We start from the raw sequence: 26588 nt of genomic DNA, 5'->3' as shown, positions 1-26588 counted from the left end.
GAAAGTAAATTTAAACAGATTTAAGCAATTTGGGCGTAATGGCAGGGTGAGGAACGAATAAGTAGAGTGTCCCTGAGGGCCAAGTGTGACCCCAGCTTTTCTCTGCAGGTAGTTCCGGTTAGAACAGAGGCGAGAGCAGGGAGCCTGCAGAATTTGTGGAGTTTTTTTCAAAGTAGGGCGCATCAGTGGCTCTCTGTAAGGTCCGTGATAAGCAGCTGTGTGTAGCTGTAGGCAGAGAGCAGTGTGCTCAGCACTGCACGTATATCCACAGACATTTCTCACGTGTGTTGATCTTGCCTCTTAGGCAGACCGCAAGTTTCTCAAAGTAGAACAGGATTCTTTTCTTTGAAAGTTTTTTCACTGTCACATACCGAAAAATTGTTCAACGGGAAAAAACATCCCAGACTGAGACATCAGTGAAATTTGTTTTCATATAGAATAAGATTTTGATGAAGAGGAAATGTGATTTTAAAAATATAATCACCACAGGATAATACAGATTTTGAAGAGATGTTTTATTACTGTGATAATTTAAAATTTACATCATAAACACACATTTCTTCTACCACAGGTCCGGGTTCTCTTTTCAAAAGGCCCATTCATTGCCATTTTTGCAAGTGATCCACATATCATTATAAAGGCCATTAACCAGAACCTCAACAGCGTGCTCCGGGACTCAAATATAAATGGGCATGACTACATGCGCAACATCGTCCATTTGCCCGTTTTCCTCAACAGTCGTGGACTAAGCAGTGCGAGAAAGTTTCTCGTAACTTCGACGACTAATGGAGATATTCCGTGCTCGGACAGTACAGGTAGGGATCAGGTCCCTCGGGTACTTTGGGTTTGGAGTAGTTCCATAGACTTTTATGGTGGATCTCCTTTTGCCGTGAAAAATACTGTTCATGTTTCACTGCCCTTCACATATCACCTACAGCAGACTTTGAGTACAAATGGTGCTCTCTTGCTGAATTTTCTCAGGGGTACAGGAGGACGCTGACAGAAGAGTGTCACAGAACAGCCTTGGAGAGATGACAAAACTCGGTAGCAAGACAGCCCTCAATAGACGGGTGAGCTGCCGTTTGTTTTGGGCCCTGTGTTCATATTGTTAGTCCTCATATAAAACTTCATCTTTTGTAAACATTGCATGAAGCTCATCAGTAAATGTTATCACTGGATGTCCTTTCTGCTTCAGGTGGCTTTTTAGGGAATGTCTGAACTAGAGCATTAATAACTGTAAATTATGTAGGAGGCCCTGTCCTCTCCCAGACTGTTCTCAGCCCAGGTGCCACTCCAGACCCCAGACATGCTGAGTTAGAAACTTTAAAGCCCCCAGATGATCCTCGAGGGTGAGAGCCCCTGGGGTCATTCCCAGTCAGGTTGTGTTCACTCGGGGTGTCGCTTGCCACTGTGGCTGTAAGGGAGAGGGGGCTTCTAGTGTGAGGAAATTCCTTGCCGTCTTCCCGTTGGCCTTCCTCCTTCCCGAATGTTCGTGAGCTGTGTGCTCTTTCTTCTGTCCCCGTAGTGATTTTGAGCCCTTCCCAGCCCCTTGTAGTTTCCCTGTCCTCCCCTGTCCTGGGAACCCTCCTGTGTAAAGAACGAGGGAGCGTTACAGACAGGAGGAGGTCCGCTTGCAGGGAAGTGATGTAACAGCCCCACTTAAGGACGGCTGGGCTGGGCTGGCGTTGGCATTGTTTTCTCCCCCCTCATTGCTAACGTGAAATTGGAACATTTTACATTTGAAAAAATGTGCTTTAGTGATACTTTGATTTTATGCCTCTACCATATACCAGTATGGATGCAAAACTGATATTATGAATGACAATTGATGGCTCTAAATTAAAAGGAGGGTATGAGTTACCGTTTTGAATTTCTCTCCTGGGAGTCTGAACTCTTGGATTCCCTGTGATCGCATCCACATTCCCCTGTTTCATGACCTTGGATGAGAACACGCCTTTGTTGTGCCTGTTCCTCCTCCAATTAGGTGGGGTTCCCTACCCAACCCCACCCCGTCGGTGGAGTGCCTTCCGTTCTTACGCAGATGCAGATGCGAGGGCACTTAGAGCTGCTGTGCCCTTTAGATAGTTGTCACACATTTTAAAATAACCTAAAAATCAAAATGCTGCATCCTTAAATCTAGACAAGGGTTTGCTTGCTTTATTATTTCAGGGTTCCTATAAATACTGAGCTCCCGTAAGAGTTTGAGTTGAATTTTGAAACTTCTTTACACAGTTCTGCTCATTCATAATCTTCAAGGCCTTGAGCCTCCTCTGGCTGTACAGCTATAAATCAGAATGCACCTGAAGCCAAACCATAGCATTCGATGCAGTTGCTGCTAATACGGCTTTATAACTGTTCTGTAAATATTCCGCCTCAGGGAGTAATAATACTTTTTTTATTACTAGATAATCTTCCTCTTTGACAAAATTTTGGATTGTTTTTGTTGTTGTCATAAACGTGTACTTCTCAAAAAGCCTTCAGTTCTCAGGCTTGAAGTATGGGTCACTCTCATCGACGACTCTCTGTTCCAGGATACTTACCGAAGAAGGCAGATGCAGCGGACCATCACACGGCAGATGTCCTTTGATCTTACCAAACTGCTGGTTACGGAGGACTGGTTCAGTGACATAAGCCCTCAGACCATGAGGAGATTACTGAATATCGTCTCCGTGACAGGTGACTTTTGTTTTCTTACTATTTTGTATGGTAGACGGTAAGCTTTAACATTAACAAAGCAGTTCAGTTTCAGAAACAGAGTGATCTGCTGTGTTTATGTTTACACTGCCGAATACCGGTTTTATTTGCGTTAAGTATGTCTAAAAAACCAATGTTAGTTTTGACGATGAAAGTCAATTATCAGTTGTCTACTGTTATTTTAAAACTTGTTGATTTAAAAAAATTTTAATTTCATCTCAGGTTCAGTTTTTCTCTTTGTATAAAAATAATTTATGCTAACTTGTATAACTGAGTATAATTACTTTATAACTTAAATGTTAAAATGCTGTTTTTCTGTTTTCATTTTCAAATGATACGTATTTTTTCTTTATTGTTAAATGAAGGACACACAACATAAAATTTACCATCTTAACCATTTTGAAAGGTTTGGTTGATTGGTGTTAAGTACTTTCACATTGTTATGTAGCCGTCACCAGCATCCATCTCCTGACTCTTCTCATCTTGTGAAACTAAAGCTCTGTATTCCTGCCCCTTCTCCTCTTCTCCTAGCCCCTGGCAGCCACCATTAGACTTTCTGCCTGCGTGATTTTAGCTACTCTAAATATCTCATATAGGTGGAATCATATAATATTTGTCTTTTTGTGACTGGCTTATTTCATTTAGCATAATATTATCAAGGTCCATCCATGTTGTAGCCTGTGTCAGAATTTTCTTCCTTTTTAAGGCTGAGTATTGTTTCATTGTGTGTATATACTACGTTTTCCTTATCCATTCATCTGTCAGTGGACATGTTGGTTGCTTCCACGTTTTTAGCTGTTGTGAATAAAGCTACCATGTACATGGGTGTACAGATATGTTTTCAAGACCCTGCTTTCAATTCTTTTTTGGTATGTACCCAGAATTAGAATTGCTGGATCATATGGTGTTTCTGTTTTAAATTTTTGGTGGCACTTCCATACTTTTTTCCATAATGGCTGTACCATTTTGCATTCTCATATCAGCAGTAAACAAGCATTGCAGTTTCTCCACGTCCTCACCAACCCTAGTTGTTTTCAGGTCTTTTGATAGTAGCTGTCCTAGTGGGTTTGAGGTGGTATCTCGTTGTAGTTTTGATTTGCATTTCTCTAATGATTAATAATGTTGAGCATCTTTTCATATGTTTATTGGTCATTCATGCATCTTAATAGAAATGTCTGTTCAAGTTCTTTGCCTATTTTTGAGTCAGATTTTTTTTTTATTGTTGAGTTTTAGGAGTTCTCTGTATATTCTGTATATTAACCCCTTTTCATATATATAATTTTCATATATTTTCTTCTATTCCATGGGTTGCCTTTTTGCTCTATGGATACTGTCTTTTGATATACAAAATTAAAAAATTTTTATTAAGTTCAGTTTCCCTGTTTTTTCCTTTGTTACCTGTGCCTTTGGTGTCATATCAAGAAATCATTGCTAAATCCAATAATATGGGTTTTAGTTCTATGTTTTCTATTGTTTTAAGCCTTTTATTTAGGTCCTTGATCCATTTTAAGTTCATTTTTGTATGTGGCATCAGGTAAGTTTGACTTCATTCTTTTGCATGTGGATATCCAGTTTTCCGAGCACCATGTATTGAAAAGACTGTCCTTTCCCCATTGAATAGTCTTGTCACCCTTGTCAAAAATCATTTGACCATATAGTGAAGCTCTATTTCTGGGCTCACTATTCTGTTCTTTTGGTCTGCATTTTGTCAGTACCACACTGTTTTGATTATTCTAGCTTTGAAGTAAGTTTGAAATCAGGAAATGTGAGTCCTCCAGTTTTGTTGTTCTTTTTCAGGATTATTTTGGCTATTCTGGGTCACTTGAGATTCCATATGAATTTTATGATGGGTTTTTCTATTTCTGCAAAAAACTTCATTGGGATTTTGACAGAGTTTCATTGAATATGTAGATTGGCTGATACTGACATTTTAACAGTATTAAATCTCCCAATCCATGAACATAGGATGTCTTAATTAACTTATATTTTAAAATACTGAAATTCAGATTTTGTACATTGCTCTTTTAGTTTTCAAGTGATATTTGGAATACAAATATTGATAATAAAATTAAAGATTATTGTCTTGTGACTGAATTCCTCACGTGGAATTCTGCTCTCCACCATGTTAATGCTTGCTTATAAATGTAAGTACTTGTAATTTAGTTTGTAAAATATTTATTTCTTTCCTTGCATGGTATTGAATGGCACTTTGTAATATTGATCTGTGTTAACTCTGTTAGGATAGTTACACTGGAATTTGTTTTTATATTGGTGTTGGAGTGCATGCTCTGGAACTAACTATATTGCAACTGAGGTTGTATCTAATATATTTAGTCTTTTGTAGCTAAATTCCTTTGAGTGAGGTTTCAGACCTCATTATGCTTGATTATGTTCTGCTATGGAAATATTTTAGTATTTTATCAATGATATTTATGTACTCACTTAACAAATGTATAGTGAGGCTCTAGATATGCCAGGTATTGGTCTAGGCATTGTGGAGATAAGCAGCCAACAAGATAAATTCTTGCCCTATTGGGAAAGGCAGAAAGATCATGTAATGATGAATGCCATAAAAGTTCCCCCTCCCCTTTACCATTTAGCATTGGAATGCCCTTGGCTCAGTCCTTGGTTCTTCTCTTTCTGTCTAGGCCAGATATACCATCTTTATGCTGAAGACTCAAATACATGTCTTCAGCCCTGTTGCTCTCCAGCTGCCTCATTGATACCTGATGGTGTCTAATATATGTCTTATACTTAACATGTCCAAAATTGAACTTTAGGTCCTCTACCCCAAACTTAAGCCACCTATAGTTAATGCAACTCTTTTTCCAGTTCCTTGGACAAAAAAGTCTTGATACCTTTGTTTCATACGCTACCTCCAATCTGCAGTAAATTCTTTTGCTCTATCTTCAGACTGTATCCACAACCTGACCCCTTCTCCCTATTTCTAGCATCCTGCCTGTGTCCATTGCATCATTAGGTCTCAGCTGTATGAATTACAGCAGAACCTTCTAACTGGTCCCCCTGCTCCTGTCCTTTCCCCCCTACAATCTGCTCTCCATGTGGCAGCCACAGCAGTCCTTCTAAAATAGAAGCCGATCATGTTATTTCTCTGCTGAAAGCTCTATTATTATCTGTACCTGTTTTACTAAAAATAAAAATCTAAGTCCTTACAGTTTCTTCCAAGGCCCTTTTTGATCTGCGTGTCTCCAGCCCTTTCCCTGACGTACTTTCCTCTTCCAGCCCTTGCCAGCCTCTTTGCTGACTCCTCAAAATGTCAGGCCTGCTCCTGCCTCAGGGCCTTCGCACTTGCTCGTTCTCTTGCCTGTAAGGATCTTTCTTTGGAGAGATGCATGATGGGTTTTCTCATCTTGTTTTAAGTCTTTGCTTAAATACCATCTTTTCAGTGAGACCATCCCTCGTTATCTTATATAAAATAACACCTCCCTGTTTGGTACTCCTTGCTTCCCTGCTTTATTTCACTCCATAGACTTGGTCACCTTCTAATGCATGATGTCATTTACTTACTTGTTTTGTTTCTTGTCTGTCTCCCCTCAGTAGAGTATAAGACCCACATGGCCAGGATTTTTGCCTGTGTTGTTTATTTTCTCCTTCTCTTTCTCAGTACCCAGCACAATGGGGCTCTGTCGTTGAATGAATTAGAGACCTGAATAAAGAGGTCTTTTGAACTTTACAAATATCTGGAGAAAAGCATTCTGAGGAGAGGAAGCAGCAAGTGTAAATGCTCTGATGTGGGATCCCAGGAACATCCAGAGGCCAGTCTGGTTGGAGTCTGGGGAACCAAAGGGAGAGTAGTGGGGAGTGATGTCAGAGCAATAGCTAATGGCTGTTCGTGTGGGGCCTAACAAGCCCTGTGGCGGTAAGGACTCTAGATTATGTTTGCAGATTTTCGAGCACTCTAAAAATGACCAAGGTAGTGCCATTTAATAGCAGATATTTAGGTATATATTTAAAAAATAATGATGTTTACACATTTCAGAGTAGAACCAAAGTACTTTCCTAAAACCTTGTTTCAAATGTAAGAATTTCTCTAATACCAGTCTTTCTATATTGCTGTATTTTAAGTTTTATCAAATACAGCTCTGCCTGAAAATGAAAGTTTCTAGGTAAGTTTTTCATTTCATGAAAGCATCTTAATGCCATTAGTTTCAATATAAATGCGTTATGTTGAAAAATAACCTACAGATTTAAACCTTTGTATTTTAATGGATTTTTGATAGCTTTCATGGTAAATTTTTCATTTAATTGGGTAACACTAGTTAGATGTATATAGGGAAATACATTTTATTTATTTGGATAGATAAATAAGTAATTTATTTGTATAGAATTTGAAGGCAAGACTTGGGATCGAGCCCCGGGCAGGTTGGTTATCCTCTGGGAGCTCCCACTCCTGTATATGTAAAAATGTGTGATATTACCTGTTGAACACTGTGCAACTGGGTGCTGCTATTAGGAAAGTTATGCAATGGATGGAATTAATATTTTGAGCCTTTAGTATATAAAATATCCATGAGTATTATTAAGTGGGTTTCTACTTAAACATTATGCTTTATTTTATCAAATGTGCTTTATTTAATATTTGTTTGCTTGTATTATTTTGAAGGATAATATTAAAAAATAACCTTAGGCATGTTTATTGGGCAAAATTTTTCCTCATTTTGGCTCTATTTCATAACTATTATATGCTGGAACACTTAGAACACTTCCATCATTTTTATTCACTCACACTTTTAAAATAGTTTTTCAGCTCTGTTTCTGCCACTTTCATGAGTTCATGACTGCGTTTGCTGTTCCCTCATTTGAATGTCCTGACTTTCTTCCCTTGCCTCAGCCGTCCCTCACCAGCTGACTCACCCTCACCCTGCACAGCTTTGTTCTAGTGGTTTCCTGCATCAGGACACTTCCCTTAAGTGCTGCGTCTGGGCTTGGCGGGCAGTGTGTTTCCCTGTAGCGATATGTGTTTGTCTCCGGGAGAGCCGTCCAGGAGTGTGACTGCGTTCTTACCTGTGCGTCTCCCCCAGTGCGTTCTTGAGTTCTTGGGTGTGGAGTAAGTCTTTTGTTTCTGTCATCAGTAACCCTAACATCCTGAGTGAGTGAGTTTTAAAAACTCAGTAAAGCAACTGTAGTTCGATTTGAAGTCTTCACTGCCTTCCCGCAAGTTATTATTAAATTAATATTTGGGGGTCAAGCCCAGTCACTATGGGATAAAAGTTAGTACATGTATTGTTGTAACTTCTGTCTCCAGTTCAGTTCTAAAAGTCTTTTCACCAGTCTTTTCACCTTTAAAAATGTAAGAAATACATTGTGAATGTTACAAGTATATTTTAATGTCTTGCCTCTAGCTACCTGTTTCTTTTTTTTAACCTTTTAGTTCTATGTTAACCTATTTACACTCTACTAAGAGTAGATCTCCTCCTCTTGTCACAATGTGTGATTAATTCATTTCATGCCTTTTGTTTGATTTGTCTGTCTACCCCCCTGGAAGGTAAGCTTCATGAAGGCTGAGACCGTACCATTTTGTTAACATTTTGTCCCCAGCAGTCAGTGTATCAGGTATTCAATATTGTGATGCTCCAGTGAGTTTTTGTAGCCCTCAAATACATGTGACCGTAGCTCACTTGGATTGAAGGTAAAAACTCTGTCACTCATTCAGAAGACCAGATCCCACGTTCCAGGGAAAAATAATCCAGTGATGGTAATGTAGTTTGCATATAAAACAGATTTGCTGGGGGAATGAGGGTCTGATGTTTTGGGAAGAACTGAATGGGGGAATTATATATATATCTGCATCTATTAGAGGTAGGGAAGGGATTATTCATATCTGAACCCAAACAGATATTGTAATCTAGATATAAACTGAACTGATAATGATGAAATAAAACTGACAGTGTTTAAAAGTAAAAAGCAACAATGTCAGCAGCTCCGAATCCCACTGATATCAAAGAACAATTGGTGACGTAATGAAACGGATCATCTGGTGTGAAAGTTCAAGGATTGCAGCTGTCCTAATGTAGGCACGCCCAGGGGTAGAACACGGAATTAGAGTCCTAAGAAAACCTCAGCGATAGACAGAATTTTAAAAATATATGTGAAACTCATTTTAGAGACACATTATTATTCACTTGGTAGGCTACTTACATAGGCAACTCTTAGTCCATAAAAATGAAAGTCCCTGGGGTTGCACGTTTACCCATAACTAAAACAGGAATGGGCTAGCATATTTGGATTTGTTTAAGGTCCGTCAGGAGGTTCTTAGATGCTGCTTCAGAGGATGGGGCCCATCACGGGTACGTTGACGTTCTGCTGTGTGATTGTGGGCAATGTCGAGACTGTCTGGCACATAGTTCTGAAAGATTTTTGCCTGCATAATGTCATCAGAGCCATGTGTAGCACGAATGGCAAATCACAGAAAATTACTTTAGAATGAAACAGAATTGTGTTTAAGCCCTAGAAGCTTTCCAGTACAGCTCTTTGGATTATAGAAGCCATATAAATGTTAGGTTTGAATTTGTAGTGTAAATTAAATGGCAAACTTTAAAAGATTTAAAGTTGAATTATTTGTGAATATACAAAATGTTTTGCTTAATATAACATTACATGCTTACTAGTTTTAAAATGTTTTTGTATTCCTTAAAGGGCGATTACTGAGAGCCAATCAGATAAGTTTCAATTGGGACAGGCTTGCTAGCTGGATCAACCTTACTGAGCAGTGGCCGTACCGAACCTCGTGGCTCATATTATATTTGGAAGAGACTGAGGGTGTTCCAGATCAAATGACATTAAAAACCATCTATGAAAGGTACTCTTTCTGACCTCTATATCTTTATCTTGGATTAAGTTGACTTTTCAGAAGAAAATTAATGCATATAAATGAAAATGAATACAAAATAATATGTGGTAAAATCTATAGTTCTGGATTCAACTAATTATTCTCATTAATTCTTTTACAATTTCAGAGTTGTACTGGCACAGGTACATATCCCATCATGTAAAATTTACAACTTTGTTTGGATATAGTCTTCCTTTCTCAGTGTAACCTATATGATTAAAAAAAGTTTAATGTTAGCTTTATGTATTTATATACACAAAATGCAAACCTTAAAAACATTATTCATTTTCATTTTATTTTTTGTCCTAAGTGTCTTCATAGAACATTAAGGAGGTTACATTTTCCAAATCATTAGTGCAGAGAGTCTTACAGCTTTGTGTCTGGGGGATTTAGGGAACTGTGAATACTGGCTGGAGAAAATTCTTTGCATTAAACAATAAAGGAATTTTATAGTCAGACGTTTGAAGTATTTTAAAGTCAACTTCTGATAAAGGGTTTTTTTGTCTGGAAACAGATTAAGGCTCAGTGAAGTGTCAAGTATGTCATGTTTTAAGAGTTACCACTTTTTCTTGTCAAATTCACAAAACAAAATTATCCTTTTTATTTACCAGAAACTTAATACCTTTGAAGTTTTCAGTTACAACTCTAAATAAAAATATTAAATCTAGCAAACTGTTCAATGTAGACTTCATGTATTAAAACTTTAAAGATTCCAAATAATTTCTCTTACAGTATCGTCAGCATGTGGTTTTCATTATTTTCCAGTCCCCATTTTTCACGTACATATTTTATCTAATATTTTCTAGGTAAATAACTGATTTTAGAATATACAGGATGGTTGTAGGATTTGTTTGCAGACTTGAGCTCTTGTGGGTTTTGCTGTTTGATTTATGATAAGTTAAATGAGTTTAAGCTATGTGGGCTGCACCAAGTAGGTGTTCCGGTAGATGGCAGTGACTCACAACTGCCATGGCCTGCAGCGCAGTGTCACCGAGCTGGCTCTGCTCTTTGATGTTTTAGAAATCTTCTTTTTATTATGAGATACATGATTGGTTTTTCCCTTGGTTGGGTAATAAAATACTCTTTTTTATCATGAGTAAGCATTTGCATCAGAACACAGGTGCTGTATAATAATGAGTCTGCTCGATGAGCACAGTTTTGGAGTTTGGTACAGAATAGGGCTCATATCAGCCCCTGGGGAGCACACGCAGAGCCTGGATCTTGGTTTCTGAGTCCTGGGACTCCTTGGAGCAACGGCTGATTCCAGGTGTAAGGCAGGGAAAGCTCAAGGGGAGCCTGCTAAACTAATTTATCAGCAGGGGATTGCTGCATCAGAAATCAAGGAAGGATGTGTTCACTTACAGTGGGGTCTGCAGGACTTACAGAGGGCACAGGACTTAGCTTGACAGAGCGCCTTTCAAATTTGGGGGCCCATTTGAGAATCACAAAGAGGAATGATAGTAACGGTTTGTAACATACCAGGAAAAAAATCGACAAGTCCATAGTATTACTTAGAAGAGAAAAAAAAAAGGAATAATTGGTTGTTTTTAAATCATAGGAAATGCCAGCTCATGTGTAGAAAGGATGAATGACATAGAAAAATTATCATTTTTAATCCCCAGTATAATAATTGATTCAAGCAAGGATCATCGGTGGTTGCCAGAATCACTGGGAGAAAGTTGTAGGGGAACAGGAGGTGCACATGGCTTCAAAAGATCACTCCCCAGGTTAGGTATGATTGCAGAGAAGAAATGCCCTTGCAGTGGAGAGATCTGGCCATCACTACAGTTTTAATCAAGCAGTCAAGCCTGACACTGTTACTGGGATGCACGGCATCAGATGCCTCTGGATGAAATGCAGTAGAAGGTACCACGTCACCTATGTGGTGGTGTTGCCAGCCGTGTTTTACTGTGATTCTAATTAGGAAACAGCCAGATGAGTCCAGAATGGAGGACATTCTATGAGACAACTGGCTTGGATTCCATATTGGCCACTGGGGGAGACTAAAGAAACCCGACAGCCAAAATGCAGTGTGTGATTGGAATCTGTGTCAGTAGAGAAATAGAGCGTTGAAGGGCATTTGGCAGGCATTTGGGGAGTTTGAGCTTTTGAATTAATGTTAATTTCCTCAGGTATGGTAGTGGTGTTTTGGGGAGATTCATGTTGAAGTATTTAGATGTGAAATACACTTTTAGATGGTTTGGCAAAAGAAAGTATATGTGTGTGTATAGATATGCGTATGTGTATATCTGTGTATAGCGTATGTGTTATGTGAGTGTGTTTACATGTACATATACGTGTATGGGGGAGGGGTAGATAGGTGTATTGAGATGTATGTGTGTTAACAGTTTGTGAGACGAGGTGAGGTGCATTTGGGTGTTAATTGTCCTGTTCTTTCAACTTTTCTGTGAGTTAAAAATTTTTAAGCAGCGGAAGAGACACAGTAAATAATTAAAATATAAATGCTGTGATTTCAGCAAGTGAAAAGAGGCAGGGATACAAATATGAAGTACCTGGGTCTTAGTAAAATCTTCCTCTTCCCATTCCTTTCGTTCTCCATAATGATGGTTCAGTAAATATTTGTTGCTTTGTTAACATTTTTATTTGAGGACAGAGTTTAAATTAAATGAATCTGAGAGCTGTGCTCCTTAGGGCACTCGTGAGTTTTCAATAACCTTTATACACGTGCCACATGTAATTGGGAATCATTACGTGTATATATATATGTATATATATATATATATATATATACATATATATATACATACATAGCTTTGTTGAAAGCTTTAAAAAATACCCTACTATTGTGTTATTTTTAAAATTTTATTTTGTTATTTTATTTTTTGGGGGGAGAGGAAATTAGATTTTTATTAATTTTTTAATGGAGATACTGGGGATTGAACCCAGAACCTTCTGCATTCTAGGCATGCACTCTAGTGCTGAGCTATACCCTTCCCAGCTACCATTTTGTTTTGTGGTAGCAGGATGAATCCCAGACCACACTTGACTGATTGATTGATTGATTCTAATGGCAGAACAGCCAGTACCTCTAAAAGGTATGGAACAAGTGGATGCAGAGGGTGCCGTGTTCACTTGTGTTTTGAGAGCCGCAATATACGAACACCACGAAGTCCAGGTAGCCAGTTCAGGTCCTATAGGAAGGAAGAGGCACAGTCCATCAATGAAAAGTGTGATTGGAGTCTGCACCTCTTGGGTTAGTGAGTTACTCAGTGAAATCATACGTATTTTAAAAAACTTTAAAAAAAATCCACAGTGTCTGATTTCTTTGCAGATAATTTATTTCTTCTGTATGTTGTTAAGCTATATAGAGAATTTTGAGCGTGTTTGTATGAGACTAAGCTTTTAACTCACTGGCAGTACTTTAAGTTAGAAAGTAATGGCTTTGGAGTTTTCCGTTTAGTTTTTTGCTGGGATAGTGGCAGAAAGACAGAGGATTCAAGAAGGATGAGAGTAATTCAGTATCGTTTTAGATATCATTTGAATATAACCTGTCTTCCTGAAATCTTGCCTCTTCTTTTCTGAAAGAAACCAAGATGAGTAGGTGTAGAGACCTGATGGTTTCCCTTGATTTTTGTTTCTCCATTCGAGTTAACTTTCTCCATTTAAGGTGTATTCAGTGTGAGTTTTTGCAGTGGGTCAGAGCTTATATTGTTGTCCTTCGTGCTTTTATGTGTTCCAGGGCCTGGCCGAGGAACACAGAGGGACAAGTATAAAAAGCATCTTATGCCCCGAAGGAACTTATGTATTTTTTAATTAAGATTTTTTTTCTACTTGAAAATACTTTCAAACCTACGAAAAGATTGCAAGAACAAAAATAGTCCAAAGAACACCTTATAACCTTGATTCAGATCCGCTTATTATGAAGGTTTTACTTTTGAGTGCTTTATTATTTGCACTCTCACTGCCTCCTGTGTCCTCCTCTCTCCTTCTTTCTCTCTCTCTCCACACACACGTGCACACACACGCACGCACACACACACGTTGTTTTCTAACAGCTTATCTTTTGTCCCTAAATACTTGAGTGTTGGGGAACTTATATTCTGTTTGGAGGTAAAACATACATATTTGAAACAACTGGAAGAAAATAAAAATGGGATGGCTTAAACAATTTAGCCGATTAACAAGTTTTATCAGTATCAGACTAAAACATTGATTTCTAGATGATAGAAAACTTTTCAGGCTAGAACTACTCTTCTACTATTCTGAGACAGTTACTTGGCCTCTTAAAACTTGCACCCGAACTTCCAGCATTTGAATCTCAAACTTATATGACTAGTTGTTCAAGGAGCTTTTCAGAAGTTTACATTTTTGGTTAACTAGAATGTATCTTACAGACAAAAGAGATTATGTCACTTAGAGTTTAAAGATAATTTTTCACCCTGTTTATGAGATAGAACATTTGCTGGAGAAATGTTTTTGAGGGGGGTGTTTTAAATCATATAATAAAAATAGCTTGAGTGAATTTTTATAGAGGAAGTGCTTAATTCTGTTCAAATAAATATAGAATGTTATGTACTAGAGTTACACTGAGGTAATGAGAACTTTGTTTTGCCCTTGATCTATTGTTTTAGACTTAAGCCCTTGGTGGGCCTGCCAAGTATGATTCAGGGTGATCTTGAGATGCCTTTTTCCCCCCCAAATAAATATAACCTATATGCCTGCAAATACTTAACAAAGACTATCTTATAGCCAGTTGAAGGAAGAGAAAAAAGACAATGTAGTAAGAATCTTTGAGAATTCATTAAGGAATTGACTTAAAATAATTTAAGATGATTTCGAATGAAAAACTAGAGGAAGACAATTTGACCAACATAGTGAAAAATCATATATTTGAATATGTTAGAATAATTTAAATGACTGTGTCCGGCTAACTATAGTTGAGTTCTTTGGTGCTATTGCTTGTCATTTGAATAATAAAAAGTTTTATTTACAGCAGACAAAAAGCAGCAGTATATAATTGATATTCATTTATTTTATTAAAGAAATCTGATTTGGTAAAAACAATCAGAAAATAGTATTTTTAACGCTAGTAGTAAAATTTTTTTAATCTATAAAAAGCCTCATTTATTTTTATAGCAATTTGATGACACATCTGCTTGCTTTATTCAGCTGAAAAAGAAAATGTTGGTTCTTGGTGTTTGGTAAAATTGCTTTGTTAAATTATTTTCTAAATTGTTCAACTTTTAACAAATGACATTTGATACTAACACTGGAAAGCAATTTTGGCTAATTAAGTAGATCCCTCTATAAACCATTGGAACATTAAGATGACATACTGTTCATTCAAGATTATTTTAATTGGTACAATTATTGTAATTTTCTTGCAATTATGTGTTGAGCTAAAAGCTTTTGTCTTGATCATTTGAGGGCTTTTTTGTTAACATACATTTAGTAAGAAGAAAGAGAGTAAAATAAAAACTGTAGATAAAGATTTTCTGTCTACTTGTATTACAGAGTTTTAGACACCACTGAGATATTTTAGTACAGAACTTTATTTCTCTATTTTTCAGTAAGCATTTTAGGCAATAATAGAGGTTTTTAAAAGATCAAGTTAAAAGTTTTAATGAAGATAATATTTCAAATTTCTGTTTTGACACTGCTCAAGCAATCTTTTACTCAGGATGATACAGTCAGAATAGTTTTGTGATAAGGATAATGTCATACTTTGTTTTGATTTTTTAAAACAATTGAATAAGTCTTGAGAGAGTCTCAGAATGGTAGTCATTTTCCATTTCACTGAAATAGCCAATTGCAGAATATACACTATAGACATCTAATTTATAACATCCTAAATTTAATATCTGTAAATTATTCAAGTAGTAGTACTTCTTAATTAAGACATTTTTCATAATAAAACGTCATCTATTTCTTCCTGATATTCAGCCCAAGTTTTCATAAGCCTTATTTGATGACTTCTGGTTATCTCCTGCCTCTTAGCTTTCACTGACCGCCATCTGCTTTCCTTCAGGTTTTGGGTGATTATCCGTCCCCCTTCCCACCCCATCTTGTGGCCCAGATCATGTGTAGGTGTGTTTCTTGTGCACTGGACTTAAGTTATGAATTGGAATAGCATAAAAATTGGATGCTAGTTAGTTTAGATTTGCAAAGAAGTTGTCTTAACTCCTCTGTAGTTCAAAGTACATCCTTTGTACTGATGATTTTTTTCTTAATTTAGGTTTTAAGATAGTATACATATTTATTCCAAATGCTGGTTCGTGCCTGCTGTTTTAGGACTTTTTATAGATAGTTTAGAATCTTAACGACATTCCATGCCTTCTTGGTATTTTTTTTTAAACTTTTTTTTTACTGGGTTATAGTCATTTCACAATGTTGTGTCAAATTCCAGTGTAGAGCACAATTTTTCAGTTTTACATGAATGTACATATATTCATTGTCACATTTTTTTTCGCTATGAGCTACCACAAGATCTTGTATATATTTCCCTGTGCTATACAGTATAATCTTGTTTATCTGCTCTACATTTTGAAATCCCAGTCTGTCCCTTCCCACCCCCCCATGTCTTCTTGGTATTGATGTGACTTCTCTGTGGGTGTGGGCGTTGTCACTGATCCACAATGATCACATTACTGTCTTGTGTGTAATTATCGTTTCCATCACTACTCCCCAAACACACCTGCCCTTAATGTATGCATATAATATAAATACTTTATTAAGGGGTTCAGTACTTTATTAATATCTTTATCTTTTTTGAAAATACTCTGATTGAATTCTTTGTAAGATCGTGAAATATTTCCCCATATAGGAGAGGAAACTAAGCAGGTATGTGTTGGACAAAAAGAAAATATAATCTAAAATAGAAATCACATTTTGACTGGATAAAATAAATGATATATTTGCCAGGTTATGTGAAGATTAAGCTTTCAAAGACGCCTGTAAACAGATGTAATGTTGACGAATATGCATTTCTTATTGTGCATTGTGTATTTTGATCCATTGTCTTTGTGGAAAATAATTGGAAAATTCAGGTTCCTGAAGATAAATAAAGGTGAAGGGCAGAACTGTTTAGTCTATTTTGGTATACCTGCAAATCACACCTACTTTTGTTGTTTGGAGACAAAAAAAATGAAATGGGATAACCTAGATATATTTGATTTTGAGTTTATCTATTTAGATATTTTGCTACTTGTTTGTTTTATTGTTGCTGCCAGAGTCATAGCAACACCCAAAGGTGTGAGAGAAATTCATGGGAGAAAGCTTAGAGTTTTTTCATTTATTCAGAAAACAGTTACTGAGCGCTCACGATGGACCAGGCGCCACTGGAGGAGCTTGGGTACGTGAACAAAGCAGACATAGATCCTACGCCGGGGGGCTGACTCCAGCAGGGAGGTGTGGGTGATGAACAGTGTCTGTGATGCACACGTCCGCAGCTTGTTCAAAGGTGACACGAGCTATGGGAAAATAAAACAGAACAGAGTCTGGGGACGAGGAGTGTGCAGGACCCACATCACGCAGGAGGCTCAGGAGAGGCCTCCTTGAGGGGGGAAGTGCCAAGCAAAGGCTTGAGGGAGGAGAGAGAATTAGCCAAGGAGGATTCTGGGGAAGCATTTCTAGGCAGCAGGACCCGTTTGGACACAGGCCCTGGGGCCAGCGGGTGCCTGGAGTGTTTGGGGAACAGCAGCAAGGAGGGGTCCGGGGTGGCCAGAAGGGGTTCCGCGGCGGGGAGGGGTGGGAGGTGAGGTCAGGGAGGCCGGGGGGTGGGCCCCGGACAGCTTTAGGAGGACCATTGAGAGGACTTCGGCTTCTGCCCTGAGTAAGGTGGTGATCCGCTGCTGTCTGCTCTCAGGTGCCTCTTGGTCATGTCTGTGCAGCTTGGCCCGAGTTCGGGAACCCCGCTGACCTAAGGGCATGTATTTTGAGAGTCCTGTGCTGGGAAGAGGGTAGGAATGAAACTGGGTAGAAAAATCAGGGTAAATGAGAAGTTGTGGTGAAAGTAGGTGGTGACCCCTCGGTCAAGATGAACTGGAGTGGTGGAGCGTGGCACATAGTGACCCTGCCTGGACGTGGGAAAGCGGGATGGGAGGGTCGCCTGCAGCCTTGCTGCAGCGTCTGACAGAAACCAAGTAGTTATTCTCAACATCCCCCAGGGTTTATGTGACTCCTCTCCCTGCATGTCTCTCCTGTTGGGATAGTTTCATGTTTCTTACCATCATTTGATTCCTTATTTTCTAATAAAATGATGGATTTATAAGCTTACTTTTTGGATCATTTTTCCAATTGCATTTTTTTCCTTTGGACTTCCCAGCTGCATGGCCTGTTCCCCCCACCCCCAATTTCAACCCCTGCTTGAGAGGGAGTAAAAAGTGGGTTCCACGGAATGAAGAACTGACAGGTACAGAGAGAGCAACCAGAGGCTTGCTTGTAGAGAAATACTGAATTTGATTTACGGGACGTGCAAGATGAGAACGATGGTCATGCATTCCAGGTTGGGCTCCAGGATGATGAAAAATACTTGGTCAGAATTCTCTCTACAGGAATCAGGTTTACCTGCAGATCCCAACAGCCTTAGTGTGGCTTTCCAGCCCCTTCTCTTGCCTCCTCCCTCTTGCCTTTTCCCTTTCCACCCTATGTCTCTGCCCCATCCTCCCCTCTCCCACCTTAGTCTCCTGATCTCACCTTAAATGTCACTGGTCAGGAAGCTTCTTCTAACCAGCCCCACCCCAGCCTCCAGGGTGTTATTAGATGCGTTCATTGTGGACTGGTATGTTACTTCATGACACTTCCCAAAGTTACACTTCCCTTTTATAAAGATGTGCATTGCAATTTCTTTAGTATTTGTTTCCTGAACTAGACCGTTAACTCTACGAAATGTAACTTCCTTAAACCTTGCTGAATGCCTTGCCTCTAGACATTCTTGGCATGGAGTAGGCAGTAGTGGGTATTTCTGAAAGAATAAAGAAATATGATGATGACGTTTGCATTGAGGAAAGCATGGTTTGGGGGGGAAGTGGTAAGTGGAGAGCTGCATTTAATCTTTTCTTTTTTTTAATTGAAGTATAGTCAGTTACAACGTGTCAATTTCTGGTATAAAGTACAATGTCCCAGTCATGCATATACATACATATATTTGTTTTCCTATTTATTTATTTTGGAATTTGAGGGGGGGTAATTTGGTTTCTTTCTTTACTTATAGAGGAGGTACTGGGGATTGAACCCAGGACCTTGTGCATGCTAAGCACGTGCTCTACCACTGAGCTGTGCCCACTTTATCTTGAGAAGAATACTATCCACACAGACGCTTCCTTCTTTGGTTCTAAACGTAGTTAAACATTCGTTGTTATTATGCCCGTAGGTCCCTGGGTAAGGCACATAGTAAGACACAAAGATTGAATGGTGATTACATATTTCAAGTAACACCTAGTAGTTTCTGCCTTTTGTCAGGTGATAGTAAAATCAAAGCGATGTTTTCGTAGGCGTTTCCCTATAACTTTGAGTTCAGCTGCGTTTCTAAGGTTTCTCACTTATACAGTCATTTTATGAATGCCGTGGTTTGGAGTTGCGTCTAATCGGCCCACTTTTAGACAGGTCCCTCCCACTTTAGTTTCTAGTCATTAGCAGTGTTGTTTCAAAAGGCTCTGGGGCTTAACTGAACTCCATTTTTATTATGCTAAACATTTTGATTATATTCATTCATTAAGCAAATGTAGAGTCTATTATGCGCTGAGCACATGCTAATACAAGCATTAGCTAGTATTACTCCAGCCCTTGATCTGTGCCACACATTGGACTTACCTAGGTTATTTCACTTAACACTCACCACTCGGGAGGCAGAGAGTGGGAGTTACCTAAGATCACACAGCTGTGGCTGTTGGAGCCGCCCCAGGCCTGCTTCTGGAAGCCAGGAGGCAGTCTGCAACTACAGAGCTAGACTGTGGGTCTGAGATGTTAGAAATGCAGAGCTAAAGTGATTTGACTTTTATTTTCAGATATATTTTATTCATTTTCAAATGAATATTTTGAATCATTTATTATGTATCAATGGGAGTTTTATAGCAGATAGCAATTTTTCCAGAGGATGGAATTTATCTTTTCATTAAAAAAAAATGCAGACTTATTACCAGCTTATGTGAAACCCCAGATCAATGCTTTTTTTAGTTCTAATTGTGTCTACTAACTGCAGTAGGTTTTGTAGGGAAAACTTGAAAAAATCATTTGTGATATTTAGCACTTTAACAGCTGGTGCATCTGTGTGTTTAAGCTTTTATACCATTTTTATTATACTAAGTGGCTGTAATTTTTTTCTTGATAGCTTTTTCAATAGCTTTTCTTTTGCTTTCAATAGGATAAAATTGATTTTTAAAATATTTTCTCATTTCAACTTAAAATGCCATATTCAGTATTTTATACTAATAAACAAAGAAAGAATTTTAAATGTTCCAAAGTTGTGTGTTTCTAACTTCAGCATGAAAGACTCAGGTATATTAACCAAGGCAATTTGAAAACAGTATTAGCAAAATCAGTTTTTCTAAAATGTATTTTAGTATCTAAAACAAAAATTATTATTACCTATGTAGGTTTACAGTTTATTTTATAATACAGTAAGAGTATTATGAATATTTACATTAAAAAACCAAATATGATAAATGAATCATTCAAATTTGCCAAAAAATTAAACATGCTACATTAAAGATCAGGTAGAGATCAGTTTTTCCCCTGAAATTATTTTTTTGACAGAGGTTTGTGATTTCAGAATTTCAAATTAAATGTTTTAAGACTTCAAAATATGAGAATAAACAAAAGTAATGTGTAATACAAACGCCAGCTAATTGAAATGCCAAGAGATGGTGAGAGGATGTAAAACCGCTAAGTGGCTTCTGCTTGCAGTGCCCGAGAAGTCCACAAGGGGGGAGTATTTCACCAGAAGCATTGTTAGCGCGGTCCGCCAAGAAATAAGAGCAAATGCATTTTGCTTTCCCTTTTCCGTGGCAGAAAAACAAGGAAAACACTGAGTTTAGGATTGTTTTAAACTCTAACGTTCAGCTTTCATCCCTATTTTTTAAAGAGTGGCTTCACAAGACATTTATAAGCACAGAAAATCATGATCATAAACGAATGAATGGTTATCTGATTGTATGTATAGTTTTTATTAGATTTAGTGTAGTACTTTTTTCTTCTAAAGTTCTTTGAAATTAACTGTTAAGAAAAACATAGATATGAAGGGAGAGGATTTTTTTTTAAATTGATCTCCTTACAAAATTTATGTTTATATCTATGTTTTTATTTTAAAATACTTAAGTCCTACACATCGTAGATCTTGGGTTCTGTGCTGATTCAACATTAAACCTGTAAGTTAATTTGTATAGTAAAAGTTTTGCTTTAATCTTAGGCATATTTATAGTCAGACTTTGAGTTCAGAGCCTCCATTCTCTGCTTGTTACTCAGTTTTATTGCAAAACATTTTCTTCCTTTGTATGATTAGTGCAACACTTCTTGAGATTTCTTAAAGCCAATGTGAACATCTCACCACTTGCTAAAACTTCACTGCGTTGCTTGTGTTCCTCAAACAGCTACGAAATTTGGATTTTTTATACTTTTGCTGGAATATTTTAAAATATCACAGTATAAACTCTTGATGTAGAACGCTGGGCTTTGCTTTTTGATGAGAGATACTATTTTCATATCAAGTCTCTTGTAAATATTTTGCCTGTCTCATTAGCCTCTTAACTTTTCTCTGTTACTGTGGCTTGAAATGACTGTTTCGTCATCTGAATTGCTGTTGTCTGCTCACTTTCATAGGAATAAGGGGGGTAGGCATCATGCTGTAAAACACTGTTTTTCAGGCTCCCCCCAGTTGAAACCTTTTTGCAAATTCAATCTTATGCAGAATCCCCATAAATAAAGCAGAATGAGTGCAATTAATTGACTCAAATTATAACATTTCCTGATAAATTCAGTTAGGAAAATAAGCTGTTCTGAAGAATATTAAAATTGCGGTACGTGGATGATTGTTGAAGTCTTACATTAGTTTAAACCTCTGTTTTTTCTGCACTTGGTTATAGTAATGTAGAATCAAGGAAATTCTAAATCGTAAGCAGATGCAAATGTTACCATTTTTTAAACTCGCCTTGCAATGGCAGGATATTTTCAGTGAATCTGATCCAGAAACTTCAAAGTTTAATTGAGAACTTTGCTTTTTAGGTGAATCACCAATATAATCTCACAGTTGCTCACATTTTTTTTTTTATAGCAGTTGAAGTGTTGGGTGCTGCTCCTTGAACTCAGTCCTGGCACCCAGCTCCAGTCCTGAGTTGCTATGGCGATGTTCTGACTGGCTGCTGGTCTCTGTGCGCAGCACGTAGGGTGGAGCAGTGCACTTGCTTGCATAATTTTGTGAACAGAGAAGTGCTGATCTGGATTTTTTTAAAAGGAAGGAATTTAAATATATACATGAAGATGGAGGAAACGCTTTATTTCAGTCTGCTAAAAACTGAAATAAAACTAGGATAACCTGCTAACAGCCTTATATGTTGGTCTACTTCAGTGTGTTAAAGTCTGATATGTAACGGCATTCTTATTTTATTGTATTTTTAAGGAGTTAAAACTTGTAAATCGTTAAGAATTTTGAGCCAGGGCTGTGGCATTGTTTGAACCAGTGCAGTGAGCAGGGTACAGGATTGTGCATCCGGCGGACACAGGTTCCAGATCTGCTGTTTACATCCAGCTGACGTCAGGCCAGTTGCTGAACCTCTCTGAGCCTCAGTCTCCAAATTTTAAAAACTGAAATAATACCTCATGGACTGCTGGGAGGTAGAAAAGAGATAAACTAAGCAAAATATCTGGCCCAAAGGATGGCATGCAGTAGGCATTCAACAAATATTAGTTCTTTTTAAAATTTTCCTTTCAATACTTTACATTTAAATATTTTTTCTATTAGATTTTATATAAGAAAGGGATACCTTCCTCAGAACATTTTACGTAACACACGTGAGTGAAGGCAGCGCCTTGTCCGTGTGGTAGGTGAGCCTAGGCAGATACTTTCTCAGTTACTTCCTTGGGTTTCATCTTTTACCTTCCCTGTTGATCCCTTCTCATCCTGGTAGTTACCAAAATTACAACCTTATAGCCAAGTCAGCTTAGGCTTAGGGGTCTCATTTTTACACCACAAACCAAGGGAGCTCAGATGTGGAAGGGACATCTCTGCGCAGGCCAGTGCTTTTCCTTCATCGCTTTGAGAGGAAGAGCATCTCCCCACGTGGCAGGGCTGTGGGGAGCATCTGGAGGTCCTTAGATAGGATCTTAGAAATCTGCTTCAGCCCCTTTTAAATAAGGAAGCTAGAGTCCCAAATCACACACCGTTAACAAGTGACCCAGCCTTTAAATGTATTTTTATGCCTTTAAAAAAACCTCATTGATTTTAATTTTAATTGTCAAGCATTATAACCTTATTCTAAGTTATCTGAGATCATCAGGTCTGGATTTAAGGAAAGTCACTGCAGCAAATACTCTGTTTTTTGTTTCAGAATGCAGCCAAGTTGCATTTCACACAGGCATTGTATTCCTAGAAATCACTGCCTTTATGAAAACTGCATTTAATGGGAAGTATCTGACATGTAAATATGTAGTAAGTGTATGTAACAGCTTCACAGGGAGCGCTGTTTTCCTCCTCAGACTTTGATTATACTACGTTTCCTAGTCAGTTGAACAACCTTCTTTCTTTCTGAGTGTAGATGCTTTTCCTTTAAATCGCAGGCCTACGTGTTTCCTCCATTAGCATAAAAAAGTAATCCTGGGCCCTCATGTTTTGGCCAAACAGATCATCTTGGATATGTGCACCCTCAGTGGGGAATTTTCTTTTAAATGCAGAGTAAGCTCTTCGAGTAAATCCAAGAGTAACACTGGCCAGCCCTGCCAGTGATTTCTGTGGCAACTTGGACAAGTACTTGTAGACCATCCTTAAACATGGAAGGCAAACACATTCAGTACTAGAAAGCAGAAGCAAACGCACAAACCCGAAGGCTGGCAGGGCTGTGCGCGCAGCGCGGCGCAGAGACCCGCGTGCTGCTGCTTCCTGGTGCTGTTACTGAACAGGATGCCCGTGAGATGCAGCGGCACCGCTGTCGGCTGCAACAAGCGAGCACTGCTGACACTGCACACTGTTGTCTTGAGAGTCAGCTCTGAGCACCTCGTGGACATGCCTCTGTTTTCTTTTTAACAAGTTCTTTGCTCCATTGAGTGTTGTTTTGCACTCAGCACAGCTTCTGCATATGGACAGTTTTAGCTTTTAATTCCTTTATTACTTTTGTTACTTTAGCTGTAGCAAGGAAAGACACTTGCTGACCCCTAGGCTAATGTTCTCTCCAACGTAATATGAAAGGTGATTCGTGGAATCATTTTCAAGGTGCTTTTTATAAGAATCTTAGGGGTGATTAAAACTTATGGGACGCAGCAAAGTCAGCACTCAGGAAAATTTATAGCTGTAAATACTTATATTAAAAAAGGAAAAAAATCTTAAATTAATAATGTGACTTTATACCTTGAGGAACCAGAAAAAGAGGAACAAATTAAAAAAATGTCAAAGCTAGTGGAAAGAAATGAAGTGGAAATTAGAGTGGAAATAAGTAAAATAGAAAAATAAGTGAGAATCGATGACACCAAAAGTTGTTTCTTTGCAAAGATCAACAAAATTGACAAACCTTTCGCAGACTGACAGAGGAAAAAAAAAGACACAAATAACTAAAATCAGTAAATGTGGATATTACCACCAATCTTACAGAAATAAAAACGATTGCAGGAGAGTACTCTAAAGGATGCACAAAAGGCATTTGACAAAATGCAGCATCCTTTTATAGTTAAAAACAGGCAGAAAACTGGGAGGAGATGGGAACTTACTCAACATGGTAAAAGGGCATTTACGGAAGAACCCACAGCTAACATTCTCGATGGTGAAAGACGGCAAGCTTCCTCTCTAAAGACAGGAGCAATACGAGGATGCCTGCTGCTATGGACTGAATGTGTTCCCCACTAAATTCACATGTTGAAACCCTATCCCCCAAAGTAATAGCATTTATAGTAATAGTATTCTACTTACCCTTTAGGGGGTAAGTTGATTTAGATGAGATCATGAGGGTTGAGTCCTTATGGTGGGCTTAGTGTCTTTATAAAAAGGACCGGAGTGCTAGCTGCTACCAGAGAGAGGGTTCTCATCAGAACCTGATCATGCTGACACCCTAGTCTCAGACTTCCAGACTCAAAGAACTGTGAGAAATAAATGTTGTTTAAGTCCCAGTCTGTGGTATTCTGTTATAGCAGTCTGAGTTGACTAAGACACCTGCTTTTGCTACTGTTACTCAACATTATCCTGGAAGTTCCAGCCAGTGCAATTAGACAAGAAACAGAAATAAGTGGATCCAGTTGGAATGAGGAAGTGAAACTGTCTCTAATCACAAATGACATGATCGTGTATGTAGAAAATCCCCAGATATTTTGCAAGAAAGCTACTAGAACTGATAAATTCAGCAAAGCTTCAGGGTGCAGATCAACACACAAAAATCAGTTGAGTTTCTATACATCCGCAGTGAACAATCTGAAAGTAAATTAAGAAAGCAATTCTACTCACTGTAGTATCTAAAAGAATAAAATATCCAGGAATAAATTTAACCAATGAGGTAAAGACTTATACCCTGAAAACTACAAAACCTTCCTAAATTACAGAAGTTCTAAATAAATAGAAAGATAGCCCATGTTCATGGATAGGAAGACTAAATATTAAGATGTCAGTATTACTCAAAGTGATCTGCAGATTGTGTGCAATCCCTATGAACTTTCCAATAGTCTATTTTTTGGAAACAGGAACCTAATTCTGAAATTTATACACAATTGCAAGGGACTCCAAATAGCCAAAACGATCTTTAAAAAGAAGAATAAAGTTGGAGGACTCTCACTTCTCAATTTTAAAACTTATTACAAAGCTGCAGTAATCAAAACACTGTGGCCTTGGCATAAGGGTAGACATATAGACCAATGGAGCAGAGTTGAGAGTCCGAGAAGTAAACCCATGCATCTACGGCCAGGTGAGCTTTGATAAGTGTACCAAGGTTTTTTCCAGTATCAGAAAGGATAATTAAAGTGAAAATTATTTTTAAAAAATAGGATTCTTTGGGAAAAATACTTTTTGTGTAGCTTATTCGTTCTACAAATATTTATTAAGCAAAAGTGATGTGACAGCATTCTGCATTAGGCACTGGAGATACAATGGTGAACAAAACCAAACTTGTTTTCAGCTTTAATGGCATTTACCATCGAGAGGGGGAGATAGACATTAATAAAGTAATTCCACTAATGAATAATGTTACATTCTAATCGTGATATGAGTATCCAGGAAAGCATCTGAGCTCGGAGGCCTTGTAATAGAGGAATGCAGTGTGGTTTCACAGAAGCCTTCTCTGAAGAGGGGGCGCTGAGTTGAGAGACAAAGGATGAGTAGGAATTAACCGGGCTAAGACAGACAGGGAGAGAGTGGTTAGCTCCTAAGGTGCCCAGGGTTTTTGTTTGTCCACAGATAGTAGTGGACTTACCGATGGATTTCATTTTATCTTTTGTTTCTGACTGTTTGGCTAACAATGCTGAGTGGCTGTTTCTGTCTGTGTGTTCCATCTGTCTTCCAAGATCTCAGAAGTGCTCTGTGCAGAGAGAGTATTTAACAAATGGGCACTTACTATTAGAAAGTGTTTGAGAGTCTACTAGAAGTGAAATGTGTTTCAAAGTAATAAACTTCTGAGGCAGTTAAATTTTCCCTTTTTAAAGAAAATTTATTTTAATTTTTAACCTGTTAGATTAAATGACATTATTAGACAGCTACTTTTAGACAAAGTGTGGTAAATAATGCCTTCTTCATAAATTACTGCTCCTAGAACCTGTTTATATTTTGATTTAAAATAGATTTTTTTTTCCTTGTAATTTAAAACCCTATTTTGAATGGAAGTGATATGAACGACTTATGTAATTTCTGCCAAGGAATTAATATGGACTTTCTATAAACCACTGTCATTTATAATCAAAATGCTTT

General features: G+C 38.0%; 1 protein-coding gene and 1 long non-coding RNA gene across 8 annotated transcripts in view; one reads left to right on the top strand and one right to left on the bottom strand.

The window, feature by feature from the left end:
* Positions 1-26588, top strand: part of KIDINS220 (kinase D interacting substrate 220) — a 90024-nt gene that overhangs the window by 38179 nt on the left and 25257 nt on the right. For all 7 annotated transcript variants that reach the window (XM_014565315.2, XM_032496978.1, XM_014565313.2 and 4 more), the window contains exons 19-22: positions 572-815; positions 982-1070; positions 2532-2676; positions 9352-9514. In XM_014565315.2, coding sequence (XP_014420801.1) covers positions 572-815; positions 982-1070; positions 2532-2676; positions 9352-9514 — 641 coding nt within the window. The remainder of the gene's footprint in view (positions 1-571; positions 816-981; positions 1071-2531; positions 2677-9351; positions 9515-26588) is intronic.
* On the bottom strand, positions 62-26040 carry LOC116668876. The gene is made up of 3 exons (XR_004326102.1): positions 26030-26040; positions 9915-9924; positions 62-144 (listed from the first exon to the last, which is right to left on the bottom strand). It is a non-coding gene; the product is annotated as an uncharacterized LOC116668876 (long non-coding RNA).

The sequence above is a fragment of the Camelus ferus genome, chromosome 15, assembly GCF_009834535.1.
Source record: "Camelus ferus isolate YT-003-E chromosome 15, BCGSAC_Cfer_1.0, whole genome shotgun sequence".
Lineage (NCBI taxonomy): Eukaryota > Metazoa > Chordata > Mammalia > Artiodactyla > Camelidae > Camelus > Camelus ferus.
This window is presented reverse-complemented; position numbering and strand designations above follow the sequence as displayed.